Source organism: Xyrauchen texanus, chromosome 32, assembly GCF_025860055.1.
Source record: "Xyrauchen texanus isolate HMW12.3.18 chromosome 32, RBS_HiC_50CHRs, whole genome shotgun sequence".
In the NCBI taxonomy this organism is placed as follows: domain Eukaryota; kingdom Metazoa; phylum Chordata; class Actinopteri; order Cypriniformes; family Catostomidae; genus Xyrauchen; species Xyrauchen texanus.
This window is the reverse complement of record NC_068307.1, coordinates 3,283,721-3,307,157: the sequence shown is the minus strand read 5'-3', so window position 1 is coordinate 3,307,157 and position 23,437 is coordinate 3,283,721. Positions and strand designations below refer to the sequence as shown.

General features: G+C 37.9%; 1 protein-coding gene across 2 annotated transcripts in view; it reads right to left on the bottom strand.

Moving 5' to 3' along the window:
• Positions 1-1,776: 1,776 nt before the first annotated feature.
• Positions 1,777-23,437, bottom strand: part of LOC127626228 (sodium/calcium exchanger 1-like) — a 67,234-nt gene continuing 45,573 nt past the window's right edge. For both annotated transcript variants that reach the window (XM_052101863.1, XM_052101861.1), the window contains exons 5-11: positions 23,341-23,358; positions 23,192-23,206; positions 19,805-19,873; positions 14,722-14,849; positions 10,327-10,426; positions 9,798-10,070; positions 1,777-7,967 (exon numbers count right to left, since the gene is read on the bottom strand). In XM_052101863.1, coding sequence (XP_051957823.1) covers positions 7,591-7,967; positions 9,798-10,070; positions 10,327-10,426; positions 14,722-14,849; positions 19,805-19,873; positions 23,192-23,206; positions 23,341-23,358 — 980 coding nt within the window. In that variant the 3' untranslated portion in view covers positions 1,777-7,590. The remainder of the gene's footprint in view (positions 7,968-9,797; positions 10,071-10,326; positions 10,427-14,721; positions 14,850-19,804; positions 19,874-23,191; positions 23,207-23,340; positions 23,359-23,437) is intronic.

Sequence of the window (23,437 nt, the reverse complement as noted above, 5' to 3'; positions counted from 1 at the left end):
TACTGTATATCTGTTACACATAAGGCAGCTATTAAGTGGTGCAAGCATGTTTTCTGCTGCCTTTTGTCCTAGAACACTAACTAGGCAACAATGTCAAACAACGGCATGGCTTTCAACTCCATTATACAGCTTTATGGTGATTTATTTAAAGTGATAGAGCACAAAAAAATTAGAATTTTGTCATCATTTACTCACCCTTGTTATGTTCCAAACTTCTGTGGAACACAAAAGGAGATGTTTAGCAGAATGTCCTAGCTGCTTTTAACATAGTGCGACCCCGTGTGAATGTTGTATTTTAGCTTCGCTATATACAACGCATAATTCAATTTCATTCAAATCGACTGGTCTCAGTTCAGGAGACTCCGTGCTGTTATTAAAGGGTTAAACTTTCAGAGTCATGTGACAAAACAGCATGGTGCTGATCACAGTGGAGTTGTTTTTGGGAGGTACTCCAACATAAATACATCTGGTAAGAAACCTAATAATGTTTTTACATTGAAACCTGTTTGAGTCAAAAGAGTAGAGTCTCTAGTTTCATCCACTATACCATTTTTAAAATTGGAGTTATTTATCACTAATCGCCACGCTGCTAAACACAATGCACACTAATGTGTACTATAGCACATTTTTACCTTAGAAATCTTATATCTACTGTCCATTTTCACACTGAGGATCAAAGGGTTCATCCAAATCTGAAAATGTGTCTTTCAGAGGCTTTATATGGAGTTAGGATGAAAATAAGGTGCATTTCAAACTGTTCTGAGACCAGTGCAGACAGACAGCACACTGGAGGTTAAGTCATGCACTAAATAGGGAGCAAGGGAGCATCCTATAGCTCTGTATGCAGCTAAGTGCAGTCAATACAAACTTGCTATCAAAAGTTCAGTTTCAGGCTGCAGATGATGTTTGGATCACTCAACATGTTTGAAACACATGGGACAATGAATATCAGTGCATAGATTCACAATTTATAATGTATCATTTCATTTGAACATGGTTGGCTGTGATTGGATGATGCTGGTCATTACTTTACATCAGAATGAATTGTGCAAATTTCTGATGTAATGTCTGTAACATCTCATAAACATGAATGATGACTTTCTGTAGCTTAGTGTAAAGTAAAATTTCACAGTATAGTCCTGCTGCACACATACTGTATGTAACCTTCAATAGGAAGACTAATTGGTCTTGAAATAATAATAATAATAATAATAATTATTATTATTATTATTTGCATGTTCGGGTCTCAGGAGGATAATGAAAGTGAAGGAAATGCCCTATAAAGTATATAAATAAAAAAATAGTGTCTTTTAAAACCATACAAAGATTTGTGTGTAAATGATGACAAAATGTTCATTTTTGGGTGAACAATTCCTACTGATAAAGGAGTTAATCATGATCATAAATAAATCATTGTTAATCAATAAATAATGAGTGTAGCTGAATTGATGATTATTATTATTATTATTATCTAAAATAAATAAATAAAAGAGTCATATTAGACATCCCATTCACCCTCCCAAACCCTGTTTTCATAATTAATAATATAAATATTTGAAAAAAGGATATTTTGCAATACTTCGACCCAGCTGCATATATGATTCTGCTTCTATGGATATATTGTGGTATTGTGTAATAAACCACAAACGTTCAAAATCAGGATTATCCATCCTTACACAAGAGGGCACCACATTACCACCAATAAACACACAAAGCCTCGTCCAGACCCTTCTTTAATTGATTTGGGCTTCAATGAAAGAGATGGAAATGCGTATGTCTCATTCAAAGTCCTAAACTTTTATTTTGTAGTGTTGGGGAAGATTGTGCCACACAGAAGGAAAACAAAAAAGATGACAAATCTCAATTGCTGAAGGAGCAAACAACATGTTCAGAATACAAAGATTGCAATATTATCTATCACATACTGATGACATTCATCAAAATGAAACCTACAGGTACTGAGCACTCGCACAAGCGAGGGAAAACTGCTTCAACATAATTGTAAAATGTAAATGAGGCTGGGAGCCAAGTGACTAATTCTAGAGAAGATAAATACTGCCATCACCCGTGTGTGCATCAGGGAAATAATACAAATGTTTAGAAGCCCATTAAGGTGCATCCGCCTTTGTTAAAACGTCTAGTGGTCATGTCAAAAATGTGGAAAATACTATATGTGGAACCCTCACACAGTTTAAACGTCTTTTCAGACCCTGGGTTTTCTTTTTCTACATAAACTGTTGTGTTGCTGTGTATAGAAGGTAACACCCCCGCAGCCTAAGTCTCGTGAGAGTCTCATTCGTTGTTATTCAATTTGGGTTTATGATTAGATTTAGTGGTAGGGTTAAGGTAAGGGTTAGGTTTAGGAGTAGGGGTAGGGTTTCTGTGGGACTCCAAATATACACAATAAACACAGTGTGGAGGTTACGTTCTAGACATGACCCCATTGTGTTAGCTCTGAAGCAGGGCTTCATTACCCCTGGGTTAAAGGGACAGTTCACCCAAAAAAAAAAATTCTCTCATCATTTACTCACCCTCATGCCATCCCCGATGTGACATATTTTCTTCTGCTGAACACAAATAAAGATTTTTAGAAGAATATTTCAGTTCTGTAGGTCCATACAATGCAAGTGAATGGTGGCCTGAACTTTGAAGCTCCAAAAAGCATATGAAGGCAGCATAAAAGTAATCCATGCAACTCCAGTGGTTAAATCTATATCTACAGAAGCGATATGATAGGTGTGTATATGATAGATTATCCTCCTTCCCAGTAGGAGGCGATATGCATGAAGAAATGCGGCAAAAATAAAAGAAGAAGAATGTGAAAGTGGAGATTTATAGTAAAAAGGGTTTAAATATTGATCTGTTTAAACCAATGGAGTCTTATGGATTACTTTTATGCTGCTTTTATGTGCTTTATTTAGCTTCAAAGTTCTGGTCACCATTCACTTGCATTGTGTGGACCTACATAGCTGAAATATTCTTCAAAAAAATCTTCATTTGTCTTCTGCAGAAGAAAGAAAGTCAAACACATCTGGGATGGCATGAGGGTGAGTAAATGATGAGAGAATTTTCATTTTTGGGTGTACTGTCCCTTTAAGCTCAACCAACAGCATCTGTGGCATTTTAATTTCATAAAGCACTTCCATTAATACTTTCACTAAAACATGTAAATTATTTGAACTATATGTTTTTGCATTCATATTGTGGTTTGCGCATTATGTTGTCATTAAAATGGACATAACTTTAGACAGAAGAGGTTAGTAAGCGATTTTATCACACTAAAATCATGTTTACACACATGTTGTTTACATCTTGTGGCTATACTTTCGAAACAGTGATTATTTTAACGTTTACGGATTACCTCATTCACTTCCATTGTAAGTGACTTACTGTAACCTCAATTTTGCTTATTTGTGGTAATCAACATTATGCCACAAATGCTGTCGATTGAGCTTACTTGTACTGAATCCGGAATATTCCTTTAACTGTGCTGAGAATTTGGGGCCGGGGACGGTTTGTGATCATACAAGTGTAAATGCTACTGGAACCGCTACTTACCGTTCGGCCAGATCGAGGAAACGCCAGAGTTAAAAGATGCTAACACAGTGTTAGGTTTAGTATAAAAAGCATAACCTAAATATGAGTTTTCTACTATTAATGTTTTCTGTGGAAGAGAGAAAGATACGTGAAAGAGACTGTAATAATAACAATTGGGCTGTCAAGTTTCCCCAAAAGTTATTACAACATACTGGTGTGCTTTCGTGTGGGTTAAAATAGGTAAACCTGATCCAAATCCTGAATACTATACACTATATACAAAAAAATCAGTTTCCCAGTGTTACGGTTAACATGTCAATCATGCCAATGGTGAATACTGAACTTTGTACAATATCAAAACCTTTTCTCATGGATCTTTTTTGTCTTAATACTAAAAACTAAAGACATATATATATATATATATATATATATATATATATATATATATATATATATGACCCCATCATACGCATGCACTAAAACTACTGGTATCGTACCAGTTCAGAGTCCAGGAAAAATACAACATACCTCTTAGGAAACACACACAATATACTGTAAAACATCTGATATTATTTTAGATTGTCGTCAGTAACTGCCTCCTAATGGGGAGCTTTTTGTCTGGTGGACGCCCCCTTGATTGGATCCAACTTTGGATTGAAGAAAGGATTGTTAGATTGCCTAGAAACATATTTAATTGTGTAAATCCCAAACAACTTGGGAGTCTCTCAATGCTTTTCATTGTTCAAAACACCCGTTTCTAGGTTCAACAAGTATGGATCATGTTGTTGATTTAATACTGAAACTATAATCATGTTCAGGGGCGTAGATTCCGGGGGGCATGGGGGAGGTACCCAAATTAATTATACCATGATCAATGGAAGCATGTAAATGCCTCATGCTGTAACCAACCCCCAATGTTCAAGCCAAATCTACGCCACTGCTCATGTTTAACCACAATTTGAATTTGGTAACTGAGACCTATGACAGTGATTTTTAAAACATTGCATGACCATTGAATCCAGAGTAACACAAAGGTTATTCAGAGGTCACTGATTTTTCTGCTGTTTGTTATGATGTTTTGCTGATGTTTTGAATTTTAGACATCATTTAAATTAAGTTGAATCTGCTCTAGTACCGTATTATAAAGAAAGTCAAACGTTTGGTCACTATCAGTCAACCAAATCAAAGCTATTTCCCCAAACAGTAAGATCGCAAAACCAGCACACAACATGTTTTTCCTGAAACCATTACAAATTTGCAAACAATGTTAACGCAAATGAATGTAACTATTTACATTAAAAAAAGTTTAAGGTGGCAATCTCCCAAAGACAGTAACTATCAGTCAACCAAATCAGCAATGTTTACATGAAATCCAAAAGTGTCAGGCTACATCCACATTAATCCGGATAAATTTGAAAACAACGTTTTTGCTTTCGAAACGCTCTTTGTCCACACTGCCGTAAAATGTTTTCCAAAAGTTGCTCTTCCTTAATGAAACGTCTGAAATTGCTAATAGGGGTGGGTTAAAAATATAGTTTTTCCGATGCATCGCAATCTTCATTTAAACGATCTCAATTTCGATTCTTACATCCAGGGCTGGACTGGGAAGATATATCGGCCCGGGATTTTACATGTCAACTGGCCCAAATCTTGTTTAGTATTGGGGGGGGGGGGGTTCTGCATAACACGGCGGTTCGTTGGTCCATTCTGCATAACACGGCGGATCATTTTAGCTTATCGTGGCCAATTCGGCACATTTCGCCCGATCGGTTCTTCCAATGGCCATTCCACCCCAGATTGGCCACAGAGTGCGTCGGCCCACCGGTCAAGCCATGGATTACCAGTCCAGCCCTGCTTAAATCCCAAGATCGATCTTTTACTCTATGCACAACCCTCCACTACAATGAGAGGAAGTCACTTACTTTTGCCATCAAGTTTCGCGCCATGTGACTAAAAATGAATATATTATAATTCTAATCCTGCATTTCACAGATGTGGTAAAGCCATTTGATTATGCGCTCATTTACAGATGCTTTTTACAGAAATTACGATTTTCTTAAAGAGACAGTACCTGTTTTTAGCATGTGTTCAACAAATCAATGTAAATACCTGTAAATAGTAGAAATTATGCCAATTTTTGCCAATGTGTGAACGGCTTGTAAAGCAACTTAAAAAATGAGCCCTTCCCGGACTTTCTAGGTTGCCTATTAAAGCCAGTAGACTGATTTTCATGTGAAGGGAACGGGTCGCTTTTGTCGGGAAAATCCAAAGGATGTGACATTTATGTGCGTTCCCGAGAGCCTCGGTGCTTCTCTTCCGCTATTCAACAACGACAACAAACTGCAACACTAGGTAACGTTATCTTAAAGATGAATCCAGCAAACGTCCGGCTTCCAGCACAGCACAGACTCCTACACAAACTCTGAGGAAGCCAACAATACAAAAACATTTATCTACTGAATCCCATCTGGCTAAGCGGGAACATGATCGTGGTCGAGTGAAAAACTAGAGTGAACATCGGCAGGGCATTTGATTCCTGGAGGGACCTTCGTTCGGTTTTGGGGATCAAAACCGACCCTGAATTGGCGTTCTTCTTATTGGACAGGTAAGCTTACATAACTGCAAAGCATGTGAAATATAGTGTCATAAGGATTGATCGGTGTCAGTTTAGCTAACTTGATCTTGCCTGCTAACGCTGACGTATCGCAAGCTACCTTCTTCGTAACTTTCAAATAATTTCAACGATCCTCTCTTTATAACAAATGTCAGGTATACAGGATAAATTTAAGCAAATTCACTGGTTTCTTGACCGTAGTACAACATATGACATACAAAACATACAATAGTGCAACATAGCTGTAAACTGTCTGGTATAGTTCGCTAGTATGTAGCTGTATGTGTGTATCAGTATGCTATGTTAGCTGATAAGTAGCTTTACTTTAGTCTCAAAGTTTGTAGTAAAACAATCTTTAATTATGCTACCTCATCTGTCAGCATGATGCCTGTGAATCACGTTCAGTCTCTTTGCACATTACGTCATTGTTTTGGTCGATGCTCGCGTCCTATGGAGTGTGTGCACGAGCGCCAGCAACAGGCAGCTGCTGCAGTTCACTTAATGACCACAGGTGTCACTAATAACAAGGGTTTCTGAATCTTACATACGGCACCTTTAAAAAGCTCAAATGTGACAAAAAAAGCCTAATAAAATATAATTAGTCAAACTAATATTGTCATAATGCACCTAGTTAGAAGGTCCCCTGTATTATTAACAGCATTAGCTAGGAGAGCAAATTGAATCGAAATCCAAATCGAATCGAGAGCTCGTAAATCAGAACTGACCCGAATCTGATCGGGAAATCTGTATCAATACCCAGCCCTAGAATAAAAAAAACGTAAAAAGCGTGGTCTGAAATGCAATTGTCCTCGTGTTGCGCCACTGGACAACAATTCGGATTAAACGTCCTGTCGCCCTTGAATGAATGCATTGTGAAAGTTGTGTGAACATTGCTATTACAGTGGATAGCAGACACAACAACGGCGCTATAACATGGGCCGCCATCTTGATTGTTATAGTTTAAATGGATCACATGACTGCGTCACATGACAACAAAAACGTCATCGTTTTTCGAATATCTCCATTTTCCCTGTCCACACTACAACGCTAAGACGCCGTTTTCAAATGTATCCACTGAGGTGAGCATTTTCAAAAAGCTCCGTTTTCGCTGGACAAAAGCAAATACGTAAATGGCCAAAACGTAACTAATTTAAATTAACGTGGGTTTGTTTGCGTGGACATAGCCTTAAAAGGCCCCAGTAGATCGTCTTCCTTTCTTCTTTGGACATAAAAGCCAACCTTACCAAAAACAGAAACACGGGTGTATTCAAACAGATAGAACATACAGTGGACAAAACACACACACAAAAAATCAACAAATAAAACATGCGGCTGCTTTGATCTTCTCTTTTGAACTCTGTTCACTTGTCAGTTTTTGCCTTTTTGAAATGACTTTAACAACAGCATCTTGTCTGTGGCATCATCTTGATTTGGTTGATTTAGAAACCCTTGATGATGCAATAGGCCTCCATGGAGGAGAATATGATGTACATCAGCCAGAGGCTAAAAAACAAACTGGTGGTGAGGATTTTGGGAGTCCGCGGTCCACCAAGTTCCCCCCCGATCTCTGGTCTGCGGCGGTACATGAGGACGCCGATGCAGACGAAGGCAAATATGGTGAAAAGGGTGACCGAGAAAGCAAGGGTTCCGGGATCCACGCGAAAGTACTGGCCCTTCGCCTGGTGAACGATGGCAGCAATGGACCATGCCACCCCAATGCCCAAGAAGACGTTAACAGCATTGCTGCCCGTCACATTGCCAATGGAGGCGTCAGCGTACTGGTCCTGGATGGCTGCCACCTTACTAGCAAATGTGTCTGATTGTGAGAAGGTGGTGTGAGAAAAGACAGAAAGAGAATGAGAGGAAGAAAGAAGAGAAAAAGAAATCTCAAGAACATATTTTCATATTTCACCACAAAATTGGATTTGCTTAAAGAAATTGAAGCCGTTAAGATTTGTTGTATTGTGACATTGTTATCATGATAATTAAGCAATTTTTATAAATGACTTACATTTTAACATATTTATACTTCTTTTAATTTATGTTGATTTAATTAAAAAAATATGTGGACCTACTTAATATTAGGTGTCTTTTACCTCTTCAACTCAAGCAATTTTTCACACTCACATTTACAAGCTTACCATTTACACCAACTGAGGACAATGTGTCTAATTTTTTTCAGAAACCCCCAAATAAAAAAATATATCAAATATTTAATAACTAATATTGTATATGCTTACAATCATATGATGAATAGAATAAAAATAAAAAAACATTTTGGGTCCTAACATTGTAAGCATGTAATTCTGGTTCTTTTCAACCCATCTCCCTCCGTATATTCTTCTTTTATTCCACTAGATGGCAGAAAAAAAGAGTGTTTCCTCTATCACCTTCCATCACAATATACAGATCTGTAATGTAGGTGGCGCTCTAACGCATTTCAGCCCTCACAGATGTGCTCGTCCATAGACATTCAGTCTAATTTTTAGTTCATGGACCACCCCCAATTTTCATAGAATATATTGGCCTCAATCTAGATGTCATTACAAAGCTGAGATGCTCCCCTTTGCGACAATGTATAATATTCAATCATTGATAGTCAATTACATAAACTTTCTTCGCAGTATAGCCCCCCTTTTGGACCCGCCGGTGGGTCCACAGAGTTTAAGCATTTGCTACAATGCATTTACTATGTACATACAGTATGTGTTGTTGCATTGCACATTTATTTAAATTACCTGCATTTAATTAACTCTGCATTTAGTTACACTGTTAACCTTAACCACTAACCTCAACCCTTAACCTACCCATCCCTCAACTTCAGTTAGTACATAGTAGATAAAGACACCAAATATAAAGTGGGGAAAAAAAAAATTCTATAAAAAACAGCAAAAAACTCCAGATGCATTAAATTAATCAGAATTATTGTCATGACGATGCAAAAAAATCAAGCATGGTCTCATATAATCACGTTACTAAACCGACATTTTTGCAAAATGTTATTGTGCATATCGTGGCAGTTTCCTGGTGAAATGAACACTAGAGGCGCTACAACAACTGCTTTAACGCAAATCACAGATTATCATTTCATAAACACTTTGCTCTGTGCCTCAAACAATGCTATTTAATAACTTTAAAAAACTTTTATTATAGTGCATGACTCATTTTAACGTTTGCATTACGTAAGCAACTACTTTTACAAGCTTGTTCAACCGCGATCAAATTGCGTGGAAGCTAAACTGATTTCAGAACGGGGTACGGGTCCTGAAGAGCACGTGACTAATCACTTGAGTTCCCGAAATGTTTCATAGAAGCACCACAAAATGACGTGGATGTGTTTTTCATCTCACGTTTGCTTTTTCTGACACTTTCGGTTAGGTTTAGGTTCAAGGTTTAGGGTAGGGAGGTCGGTTTTGTTGATTGAAAGCTCGATAGAGCATTAACCTTAAAAACTTCATCTGTTTGAGAGAAATTGTAACTCGCTTTTAGCGCCACACAGTGGACATTTCACCTCGAAACTGCTGTGATACATAAATTGTCGCCACGGTCATAATCATTTTCATGAGATCATGCAAAAAAAAATAAAAATGTGATTAATTTTTTGCATTTTATTTGAACAGTTTAACCTGACTAAAATATGCAGTACCTGGCACCGAGGTTCCCAGAGCCACAAACACGACTGCAGTCACAGAGTCTTTCAGACCGATAGTGCAGCCAAAGTGGGATGCCAAGTCTCCGATAAAAGCAGTGAGGATGCCAATCATGATGATTGACACGATGAAACATGCCCAACCGTTCCAGTAATCGGTGGGAGGCACGAAAGCAAACAGAACCTTCCAGAACACAGTCAGGAAGTGCATGACGTAATCAAAGCAAGATGGCATCTTTTCTTCACCACACTCTTCATCATCATCTTCCCCTTTAGAAAAGAAGAAGAGAAAGTTTGATTTATGGATTGGTTCATTTGTTTCCTATGAACAGAAGCACCACCATTCAATTTCACTGCATCTTTTTTATATACAATGAAAGTGAATGGTGACTGAGGCTGTTTCTTATTAAAAGAGAACCTTGACTGTAGTTTAACCACTTCAAGCTATGAGTAGCTTGTAGCTTCCCCAAAACTGGTTAGCAGTGACTATATGTTAAAGCGTGATAATGGATTCTCAGTGACGTACCTGAGCTGACAGTGATGGCTTCTACAAACTGGTCTCTCCAACTGTTGGTTCCGACCAAGAGGGCCAAGTTGGTCTTCTTAATGAGTTTGTCAACTGTGCTCTGGGATGGAGGGTCAAAGTAATTAGAACATGGTAAACAAACTTCAAATGATGAAAATCACCCTCTGGTCGCTCAAAACCTCCATGGCAGTCTTCCTTCCATGCAACAATGAAAAAGGATACATTTTGATGAACGTTCACGCTGCTCTATTCCATACAATGCAAGCTTATAGTGACTGATCAGGGACATAAAAGCACAAAAAAGTGGCACATACAGTACCACTTGTGGCCTATCTTTCAAGTCTTTTGAAGCCATACAACAGCTTTGCTCAGATTAGAAGTCATTATTCCCTAAAAAAAATTATTAAAATCTAACATTTTATGTTTTGAAAACTAAACGTTATGGAGTAAGCAGTTATGGAGAGCAATTTATGCCATTTACGCCGTTCTAGCTTGGATGAGAGGTGTAAACATTTTCAGATGTAAACGCATTAGTGTGGATGTGTTATCAAAGTTATACAGGTTTGGACCAACATGAGGGCGAGTACATGATGACGAAATGTTCAGTATTGGCTGAACTTTTCCTACAAGAAATCAGCAACAGTGAAGATTGAGTATCACACCAGCAGAACATAATAACGTGTGGATTGCAGAACAATGCACACCTGATTGCGTACAGGCTGCTCATAATTCTGTGTGACACAATCAAATCTTCAGTGTACCAGGAAATCATTTGACTTTGAATCCATGTAAATTATTCTGATGGACAAGATGAAAACCAGTAAACCCTTTGTGATACACAGGCCAGAAAAATAGCACAGTAGAGAAGCGGGCTGTGTCCGAAACCTAAGACCTTAATGCCTGGCTGTCAAATCACTCAATGTGTTTTGTGTAGGCACCTCATAAGGGGCCAGTTGCACCAGCCATGCATAATATACATGTTAAATAAGTTGAACAAAATATTTACGTAAGTCTCCAGGCAGAAGTAATGGTTGGAATAAAAAATCGAATTGCTTGAATGACAACAATGAACTTGTGTTTTGTGTGACAGACTTCAATCCTTTAGACATATGTGACGATGTTGAAATTTACCCTCGTTTACATTTATGAGAGAAAGCATTACTGTATGTAGAAACTTACTTCTTAGTGGCTCTTCAGTATGAAAGCAATCTAAACGATGCACTTTCCTGTGTGCGTCGCCCGGTGTCATGCAAAGACTATAAAATAATTCTGGTAATCCATAAGTAATCAGTCAAGTGTTACCACATAAACACAAAGGAATTGCTCATTATTTTAAAGTGAGGGTCATGGTAACACATTATTAATTAATGAATACATATTTGAATATAAACAAATATATATATATTTTTTTTTACAAAATATTTTTTAAATGTAATTTTTGTTCATACATACTGTAAATTAATCTTACAAGAAATGTTTCATTTTATGTAAAGTGTTTTTTTTTTTCCAGAGTAACTTAATGGATCCAATGAAAGAATAGAAAAGAACGAGTGTCACGTCCAACAAGCTGCTAATCATTTACATTTACATGTTTGTTTGATCTGTTTGATTAAATGAATAAAATGTAGGAACTAACACTTGAGTATTCATTATGGTCCAGATAACCTTCAACACCCAAGGGAGGAAACAGTGAGATCTCATTCATTTATAATGCGTTACCATGATCCTCACTTTACAATAACGGCCCAGATAACCTTCAACACCCAAGGGAGGAAACATTGAGATCTCATTCATTTATAATGCGTTACCATGATCCTCACTTTACAATAACGGCCCAGATAACCTTCAACACCCAAGGAAGGAAACAGTGAGATCTCATTCATTTATAATGCGTTACCATGATCCTCACTTTACAATAATAATGGCACAGATAACCTTCAACACCCAAGGGAGGAAACAGTGAGATCTCATTCATTTATAATGCGTTACCATGATCCTCACTTTACAATAACGGCCCAGATAACCTTCAACACCCAAGGGAGGAAACAGTGAGATCTCATTCATTTATAATGCGTTACCATGATCCTCACTTTACAATAATAATGGCACAGATAACCTTCAACACCCAAGGGAGGAAACAGTGAGATCTCATTCATTTATAATGCGTTACCATGATCCTCACTTTACAATAATAATGGCACAGATAACCTTCAACACCCAAGGGAGGAAACATTGAGATCTCATTCATTTATAATGCGTTACCATGATCCTCACTTTACAATAATTGTCCAAATCATTAGTAATTCCTTCATAGTTATGTGGTAACACTTGACTCATTACTTGTGGTTTACCATTTTTAATGAACAGAAGAGATTTCCCAAAGAAATACACAGGCTTGGCACATACATCCCTGTATTTCTGTAAGGTACGCTAACTATGATCATGCCCCCCACCACCACCACAATAATATTGCTCTACTTAGATGTGTTTTTACATGGTTAATTCAGTCCCCATCAGTCCTGATTATGTGGTTACATCCTTGACTATGATACTCTACCAGACACTGTAGCCTTGATTTAGCGACCTGTTATATTCATAAATTAATTTCCACAAAGAACCCATGCATGATCTTGTTCACAATAAAAACATAATCAATCACACATTTTAGACGCATGTTAATGTTTTAATTAGTAATTAATTAGTAGTTATTTTAAGTTAGTAGATAGTTCTCAATGAGGAAAATCAAATTCAGTAATTACTGATTAACTAACAGTGAACTAACATCAGTTCACTATTACTTACTGATTTATCTTACTGGTAAATCATGTTTTCATATTAGTTAATAGTAGTAACTAAAGTGTTAATGTAGTACTACTCATTAATCCTGCATTAATTCCAGCATAATTATCTATTAATGATGGACCATTATTCTAAAGTGTTACCGTGTTTTGAACAGGATTGAATAACAGATCATTGTGAAATTCAACAGGTGAAACATATTTTATTTTATTATTTTATATATATAATTCATGCTTTTACTAGTGCAATCATAATTAATGACACAAGTCTTTCACAAGTAGTAATTCCATTTTTGATATCAAGAATGTTTAAGTATCAAATTTGATACATTAGGCTTTAAAGGTCATTATCCTCCTGAGGCCCAGCAATTCATTTTCGTGTAGGACATTTGTTATTGAGGTTTCTCTTAGCCCATACATGCTGCAAGGGTAAATATTGGGGTATTATCAGAGGACTCCCTGAACTTTTCATAGATACCAAATGTTTGATTGCTCTATAAATATAGACTGAAATGTATCACAGTTCAGTTCACCATATCAAATACAATCCGAATAAAAGATTATTTTTTCAATAAACAATTTTTATCATAAATATTTTATGCACTAATCACTATATTGATATTTAACAAAGGGAAATTGCTAAACTCTTTTCACCGGGTCTCAGGATCTTATGGTAAGGTGACATCATAATAGCTTGTTATGTAAAATAATAAGATATTTATAATGACAGAGCAGATATATGTGAAAATACACAGAAATATCAGATCCCAACACAAGAGTCGCTTTTTGCACAAGTCCGCCAGCATTTTAAATAGATCGATATAAACATTGAAACCACTTTTTCCACAAATAACCACTAGATGGTGCCATAAACATGTGAAACAGTTATAAAGTTAACTTGTAAATAAGTTGATCAAGACGACTTGCGTTATTAAGCAGTAACCAAGTTACAAACTTACCAATAGTTAATAAGAACTTTAGTTCAAACTAAAGTGAGATCTTACACACAGCTGGTGAAACCCTAACAAGGAAACTGACTTCTAAGGCACCATAAAATGACATTATCAAATGATCTAAACAAATTCAAGTGAGCTTTAGATATAGTCAAGCAAATATTTATGCACTGTCATTAGTCATTAGCATAAAAAATGGACAAAATGGACACATATGAATGAATTTACTCCATTGCACTGCATCTTAGTAGATAGGATGTTACACAAACATTGGATTTGGACGTGCCTTGTTACTCTCTGCAAACTACAGTGCGTAGGCAACATTTTTCATCTTTTCCACACAGCCGTGAAGAGATGGAAAATGGGCTGGAGATGAAACACTGTTAGCATGAAAGGTTGAAGTAATAGTTCTGCTCATGTCCTATGTATTTGAGAAGCAATTAAAGGTTGAATGGTCTCCAGCTGGGCCTCCTTTAAAAATAAAATCGCATCGCTCATGTCCAGATGCTCTACCATTCTCTCATTCACCTTTAAGAGCTTTTCAGCCCTTATTCATGCTAAAAATGCCATCGCTCAATCTTAGACAAAATGTGTGGGCTAGAATGTCTTTTTTAGGGCAGATGGAGCAGAAAGGGGTTTTGTACCTTAAACTCATAGGACTCTTCAATGATAACTTCAAGTTTGACATTTTCACCCAGCGTGGGGCGTCCCATCTCAGCAATACGCCTCTCATCCTCCTCTTTTTTAGACAAGGTCACCTCTTCCCCATCCTCTGAGAAAGATAGACCAGACAAGGACATAGAGAACACGAGAGAGTACAGAGAATTAGATGTAATGAAAAGAATGGGGGAAAGATAGAGATTCATTCAACATTTCTAAAAATAACTTCATCGCTCATGTGCACACGCCAAACATTTACAGTGAACAATAGATGATTACATTATATGCAAATGTGGCAGGGCGGAGGGCGGGGCCGGGTCGTGATCCTACACACCCGGTCCCATATTAGGCTAATCAAGCTTCCCGAGAGGGATAAAGGTCGACTGCAGAGGATCGTGCGGGAGAGAAAGATCGTTTACGGACATGTCCATCATGTGTGTGTTTGTGTCTTCTGTTTTTGTTGGGAATTAAACTATTATTTATATTGAAAAGCCAGTTCTCGCCTCCTCCTTTCTATTGACTGCTTTACACTGGTGCCGAAACCCGCGAAGGAGGAGGGATGCCCGTCGCGGGGTCCTCGGCACTGCCGTCCACCCAGGGGAGCGCCGCTGCCATCCACCGGGGGAGGGAGTAGACCGACCGCCCGGACGCGGTGAACGGCCTCCGTCCGCGAGGCGAGTGGGGACTGGACAACCCAACCGACTGGAGCGATGGAGCTGCTGCCAGGGTCGGAGGAGAGCCCTGCCATCCCCCAGAAACGCGGAGGGGTCGATAGAAGACCGCCGTCCGCGAGGGGAGGAGGGATGTGTCTCCCCGACCACCTGGAGCGGTAGGGCCGCTGCCGGGGCGGAGGAGAGTCCCCACGAGTCGCCGAGAACGCGGAGGGGCGTTCTTTCCGCCGGGGGCCGTGAGTCTGACTCTGGTCTGCCCGGGGAGAAGCAGCTGTCTTCCGCCGGAGAGGGTGGAGTAGTGATCGAGGACCATGCGACGGTGTATCGGAGAACTCCACTACGGCGTATCCCTCCTCCTTCCCGGGTTTCCGGCACCAGTGTAAAGGAGTCAATGGAAAGGAGGAGGCGAGAACCGGCTTGATAATATAAATAATAGTTTAATTGGTAAACTTAAAAGACAAACACACACATGACGGACATGTCCGTAAACGATCTCTCTCTCCCGCACGATCCTCTGCAGTCGACACTTATCCCTCTCGGGAGGCTTGATTAGCCTAATACGGGACCGGGTGTGTAGGATCACGACCCGGCCCCGCCCTCCGCCCTGCCACATGGGGGTTTTAATGAAGTTGTAATGTTCGCAATGTGAGCCAAGTTTGTTTAGAAGTGTGGGAAAAGCAATGCTGTCAGTCTGCACTTGCATATTTGAAAGCAAACTCAGAGAGGTGTGAGCCTTACAGATGGTTTAAAAAGATAAAAATGACTAAATATATTTAGGTAAAGATGAACTAAATAACGGTCTCACCTCATCTTCTGTATTACGACTGTTTTCATTCACACATTCAAATACTGTTTGAAATAGGGTTTATTGGATCAAATATGCACACAATTGCAAACTGCATATTTACAGTTAAATAAAAGAGGAAATGAAGACATTAAATGGATAACAATTCTGTCATTATTTACTCACCCTCATGAAGTTTAAACCTGTATGCTGGTATATTTTGTCCATGGAACACAAAAGCTGTTTTCCATTCAATGACAGTTTAAGTGACCGCAGCCTTATTAATATGCACTTTAAAAAAAGGATTTTGCTGCTTGTTCAATTGACTTATTTAACCCTGTAAGCTTGGATGGGCCCGTGAGAAAAAAATATAATTGTCAAAATATTAATAACGACAGTCTTGATCAACACAAAATAGGTATTGTTTGAAAGCTTAGAAGTTTTTCTTTCCAATGCATGTAGACATTATGATCAAAACTGAACAAGTGCTTTGACATTTGCAGACAAATCAGAAGTTTCCCGTTTTGATAATGTATTTAAAAACAATTGCACTGTACATATTATTGCAATCAGTAACAATGTCAAACCCATCAAATAGCCATGTGTCATATGTTAATGGAAAGCTGTTAAGGAGTAGAATACAACCAGCCTATTTGTTTTACTTACAGACAAAAATATAGCGAGTTATAGTGTATGTATGTGTCTTTGACAATTATGTTGGTGTTGCTTGTATGCCGCTTTTCTGCTTATAACTTCACCAAAAAAACGGAACATGAAATATTGCATGCCATTACTTAGAGGAGGTGATTATCTTTCACACATGCACACACACACACACACACACACAATATAATCAGATGCATAGATCATTAGATAATCCACATGAAGAACAATGGAGTGAAGTACATATGGCCACCAGGAGATGGCGCCAAATACATGACACAGACTCAATGATGACTCAAATGGCACAGAATTAAACTCATTCTGTGAAATCTCATTACTAAAATCATGTCTGCATGCAATACAAACCTTTAGTCATTGTTGTGTTTGCATGTGTAATTAGTTATTTTGTACAATTATTATGTTTTATTTGTTTGGAGATGTTTTTGCACACATCGAGGCATTTTTGTATACTAGGATAAATATTTTTGTAATGCTATAACTGTTGATTGCTTTGACGTATCAACACAACACAAAATCAGTTACAGTTGATATGATTGGGAACAAAACAAAAGCAGATTTTCAGAGCCACCTTATTTACATCAAGAGATATATAATGTCAAATAGGAAAAATAAGAAAATATTTTATTATTATTATTATTATTATTATAAAAACATATCATAATCTATATCATTAAAAATTTTTGAAAGATTTTCCTTACATTGATACCAAACATTTGACCCTCCTTATTTTTAAACTTTTTTGTGAAGTTATAAGCCTTTCATTTTGGGTATGCCACTGAAACAGGAAATATTTAAAAACACCCTTAAAATGCACTAAAATACACAATTCTTGAACATTTTGTCATTGTGTCTTGATTTCATTGCGTTCTATCCATTTAAACTTGTAAAATGGTAAGTTTACTTAATTCATTTGAGTTGGGACTACATGAATAAATGTTGTGTTGTTAATGTAGCATTGATGAAACTGGGCAGGGGATTCCCATTTCCCAACATGGGACTCGATAGGTAGAGTACATGTTATAATTAAATGTTATTTGATGGGTTTTTATGCAAGATGAATATAAATGGGGATACTTGCTTTTGTTAAACATTTTGTTATGTTGAGATTTAGCAGAGTTTCTGTTATGTAACTAAAGTACCTATCATTTATTATTACTTTTTACAGACTGTGCTTTCCCACGCCGGAAAAGATAACAGCATTTTACCTTCTATAAAAAGATTATCCCAGGTTATATTAATCCTGTGCAAATTGATGAAGGGGACATGGGTCATTGAAAAATAAGGTTGACCGAGGTGATAATAAGAATGAGAAATCTATTAAAAATCTAGTTTAAAACACATGTCATGTTTGTAGAGATGTAATCTTTGAGATGCTGGTTTCACAAATTAAAAAAACAACAACATCTTTAATATTTTCTACAAAAGAAACTGACTAAACGACTATCAAATGTCATGTGGTGTAACCATCAATTAAAAGGTATTAAAATACTTTTCTGAGTGTATTCAATTTAATCATTAACTTCAAAACATACAAATATTTTTACAAATATAGTGACTTTTTGAGTCAAGAATATCAAGATGTTTTCTCAGTCTTACACCAAATAAAAATGTCAAAATATTGATATTTAATGATCTGAAAAAATTATAATTTAAAAGTGGTCTAAATCTCTGTTTTTAGTTTTTTTGTCACATGACCATAAAATGGCTACCTAGATGTTTATTACACCTCATGACTTTGAATTGGTGGACAAAAGTTTTTCCAACTATTAATCATATCTTAAAATAAAATTGTTTCACTGCTTTTAAAAAAAAAAAATTATTCCTTTTTCTCTCCAATTTTAAATGCCCAATTCCCACTACTTAGTAGGTCCTCGTGGTGGCGCGGTTACTCACCTCAATCCGGGTGGCGGAGGACAAGTCTCAGTTGCCTCCGCTTCTGAGACCGTCAATCCACGCATCTGATCACGTGACTCGTGCATGACACCGCGGAGACTCACAGCATGTGGAGACTCATGCTACTCTCCACGATCCACACACAACTTACTGTGCCCAGTTGAGAGCGAGAACCCCTAATCATGACCACAAGGAGGTTGCCCCATGTGACTCTACCCTCCCTAGCAACCGGGCCAATTTGGTTGCTTAGGAGACCTGACTGGAGTCACTCAGTACGCCCTGGATTCAAACTCACGCCTGTAGATTTATTATTATTTTCTTAAAAAGAAATGTAACAAATTTTTTTTTTATTAGTTTCTTCAAGAATTTACACTTTTAATGAGACTTACTATCCGTGTATATTGTGTTGTGTCAGCAGCGTGGGAAACCTGGGTTCTTGTCCCATATTGGAACCTGGAAGTAATTGTGTTCGCATAATTCAGAGGTTCCATTCTCCATCTAAGATTACATTTCTCCTCCACTGATGATTAGGTTTAGGGTCGGTGGTTTGGGTTTGGAGGTATACTTCATAAAATGCATTCTTCTTCACTGCATTACATCATTTACAGCTAAAAACAACTCACTTTTGGCACCCCCCTGTGGACATTACGTAACACTTCCCGCTTTGTCCATTGAGGGCAGTGCTTTGAAATTGGGTAAGCACAGAGCGAGATTAGCTCAAGAAATGTCAACCTATGTTTTCAAATTCACAGTGAAACTGTACTGTAGTCTGCAACGAAGATCATTCCCATCCAAATAAGGCTTAAGTCTATCAAGCTCCAAAAAGATTTTTCTTTTTAAAACATCATAAAGGTGTTTTGCTTGACAGCTGTCATCAATATGAACTCTCATTGTATGGAAAAGCGCTGCTTGAAGATCCTTCAAAAATTCTCCATTAGTGTTGGTTTGAAACAGCATGTGGTGAGTACATCATTTTGAACTATTCTGTTAAATAATGAAAAGAAAGAGAATGATAAAATGAGGGGAAATGAATACCTGTGATGCTGATAATGGTGGAGGGGACTGGTTTGTCTCTACCCTGCACTTTCCGGTACACATCCCTGCCTGATGAGCCCAAACACATTCACTGAACAATGTTAATAAAGACAAATCAACCGAGTTTTACCAATGACTGAAGCAAAGATTCAGAGTTTGTTGACACATGCAGTTGAAAACAATGGAGAAATTGTCCTATATCAATTGAGAGAACACAGAACATACGTAGAGCCTTGAGTATTACATTAATTTATTTTTACTGGTTTTTGACCAGTAACTCAAGCTGCAAGTTGCCCATCACATTCCACCCAGGACTACTTAAAGGGATAGTACACAAAACAATTTAAATAGTCACTTTTATTGTATGGAAAAAAGGTTCAATGGAAGCGAATAGTGACTGAGGCTAACATTCAGCCTAAAAAGCAATAAGGGTTTTGAGAAAACGAGAAAATGTCGACTGCATATTTACATTTTGGGGTGAACTTTTCCCTTATTGTCATGAATGAACATTACATTTATAGAGCCCTTTTCTGACACTACACTCAAAGCACTCTACACAGTGAACGGGACGCTCCTCAACCACCACCAGCATCCACCTGGATGATGTGATAGCAGCCAAAGTGCAATCACCAGCTATTGGTGGAGAGGAGAGTGTAGAGTTATAGAGCCAATTAATGGATGGGGATTATTAGAAAGCCATGATTGAGAAAGGGCTAATAGGGGAACTTGGCCAGGACACTGGGGGTTACACCCATACTCTTAACAAGAAGTGCCCCCAGTTTAACATCTCATTGGAAGGATGGTGGCTTTTTACAGTATAATGTCCCCAGCACTATATTGGGATCTATAAAGATCTGCAAGGAGAGCACCCCCTGCTGGGCTCACTGATACCTTAATTTTCCCAGTAGGTCTCCCATCCAGGTAATACAAAAGCTCAGGACCGCTTAGCTTCAGTAGGCAACCAGTCTTGAGCTACAGGGTGATATGGCTGCTGGTCATAGAAATAACAAAATTGAAGGTGGAGTTTGGGTAGTGGAATTATTCCCGAGGAATTGTCACAGGAACAAGGTGTTGTGATAGATGGGAGTAGAAGAACCTGAAGAACTTTGATGGACCTCTATATGTAAAATCACCCACACCCTTCCTTTACATAGTGTTCATTCCATTCTTCTGACTGACGTTTGCTTATTTTAGCTAGCACTGTTCTCTCAGTGACTACATTTCCCAGCAATAGACTCTCCTAAGACACAGATTGTTCAAAGGGAGGAGCACGTTTGAAGCATAATTGTGCAAGCTATCATAGTTGAGCGAGTTTGACGAGACACTGACACGTCAGACTAGCTGCACATTCTCATTCAGGAACCTGCCCGGTCGCCTTTGGGAATAATGCAAACGAGCGTTCCTGAAGAGGTAACGTTGTGGGTCGTGCTGTTCCCCGACATACAAAAAGCTTTTTGGCATGCAGCAAATTTGGCATTTCAGAAGTAAACAATTAGCATGTGCTAGCAAGTTCACGGCACTGATAGTTCATGCATGTCTTTATTTAACTTGGAATGCCACACACACAACTTGTAAATAAGGGGTTGGAATCACTGTTATATTACTTGAAAAGGAAATGTTTCAAGCAAGTACACAGATAAGTTAATATCAGCAAATCAAAGTTAGCATGTCTAGATTATTTTAGGGACCCGCTGAATGAAGTGGCATTACTGCAAAAAGTTATTCTCTTAAAAAGGTATATTCCTGGTTCAAAACAAGTTACGTTCAATCGACAGTATTTGTGGCATATTGTTGATCACCAAAAATGTATTCTGACTCGTCCCTCCTTTTCTTTAAAAAAGGAAAAGTGTTACAGTGAGGCACTTACAATGGAAGTCAATGGGGGCCAATACGTAAACGTTAAAATACTCACCGTTTCTAAAGTATAGCCATAAGATGTAAACAATATGTGTGTTAACATGATTTTAGTTTGATAAAATCACTTGCTAATCTTTTCTGTGTAAAGTTATGTCCAATTTTGCAACTTCATCGCCATGACGACATAATGCCGTAAACCGAAACGATGATTTAAACAACTTTACAGCTCAAATATACACAAGTGTTACCATAACAATTAATGTAAGTGCTATTATAAAATGATAAGCTTCACATTCTTGCCTTTAAACCCTCCAAACATTGGCCCCATTCTCTTCCATTTAACCTCCATTTTAAAGAGGGACGTGTCAAAATAATTTTTTGTGGAAATCAACATTATGTCACAAATGCTGTCGATTGAATGTAACTTGAATATTCCTTTAATTACAATTTTTGTCCTTAAAACAAGATGCATTTACTTGAGAAGCAAACTGTGTAAGATTATAAGTCTTGTTTTTTTAATTAAGTAAGTTTTGTTTAAAAAAAGAAAACAAATGCCAATGGGGGTAAGAAAAAGAGACTTAATTTAAGATATCAGCGCTATTGTCTTAAGCTGCGTACACACTGCCAGCGACTTTGTCGCTGTAGGTCGCCAGTGGCTGGCGGTGAAGTCGCTAGTGGGTGTTCCAACTACTGGTTGCCTAGTAACGTTTATAAATGACATTCACGGATGTCATTCCATTGCTGTTGGCAGTGAATCTCTTTTCTTGCCACTAAAAACAAACATTTTGGAGGGAAAATACTAAATATAAATGGAATCGGTACATAAAATGCTTTATATCAAAGATGAATGAGAAACAAGGCGTGCTGTTTGCCATAGCGGCTGTTTATCTGCGGCAAAAATGCAAATGCCGGTCTGTCTGGGTCCATAAAATCCCTGCGATCTCAGATACACCTTTCCACACAGTATTTTTCTTAAAAATGTCCTTGTACGTGGGAAGAGACATATCATAGAGCACTGGAAAATTTCTAACAAAAAGAATTAGCCTTTCATCCATCTTTCCGTTACTGCAGGAGCTGAGAGAGAGAGAGAGAGAGAGAGAGAGAGAGAGAGAGGATCACGAGAGCTCTCCCGTCTTCTCTCCTATTGGCTGTCGCTTGCGTTAGTCGCTCTTCATTTGAATAAAGTTGAACTTGTCTCAACTTTGTCGCGTCGCTGGACACGCCCACTTCTAGTCGCCAACGGTCGCGACAGCTCGTGTCGCCGGAAGTCGCTGTGCTCTCATTGAAAATGAATGGTATGGAGTCGCGCGCGATGTCGCTGGCAGTGTGTACGCACCTTTACAAGTCTTTTTATCTTTTTTCTTCTCCAGTGGCCTATATTTATTTCGATTGAAGAACACAAGACAAAAACACTGATAAAGAAAATGATTTTTTGCAGTTAACTCTCTAGTCTAGCAAAACCATTTACCAAACACACTCAATGTTATATTTAGCTTTCAATTTGGTGAGAAGTGAAATTGAATCTCTTACCATAAAGCTGCTTGTCTATTAAGGAAAAGATTATCACAGACAAGTTTAAATCTATGGCTGAAACTTAAATCGCTTGGTTAGCAAAGCAAGTTAGCTTAAGTAGCTGATATTGAGTTAGCGAAGCACCTCTAGCGAAAATATCACCATACCTGTCTTTACGAAGCCACCTAAAATCATAAAACACAAATTGAACTCAGTCTATGTTCATTCCGGGTTTTAAGGTCTAGTTTTAGGTATGATAGAAAA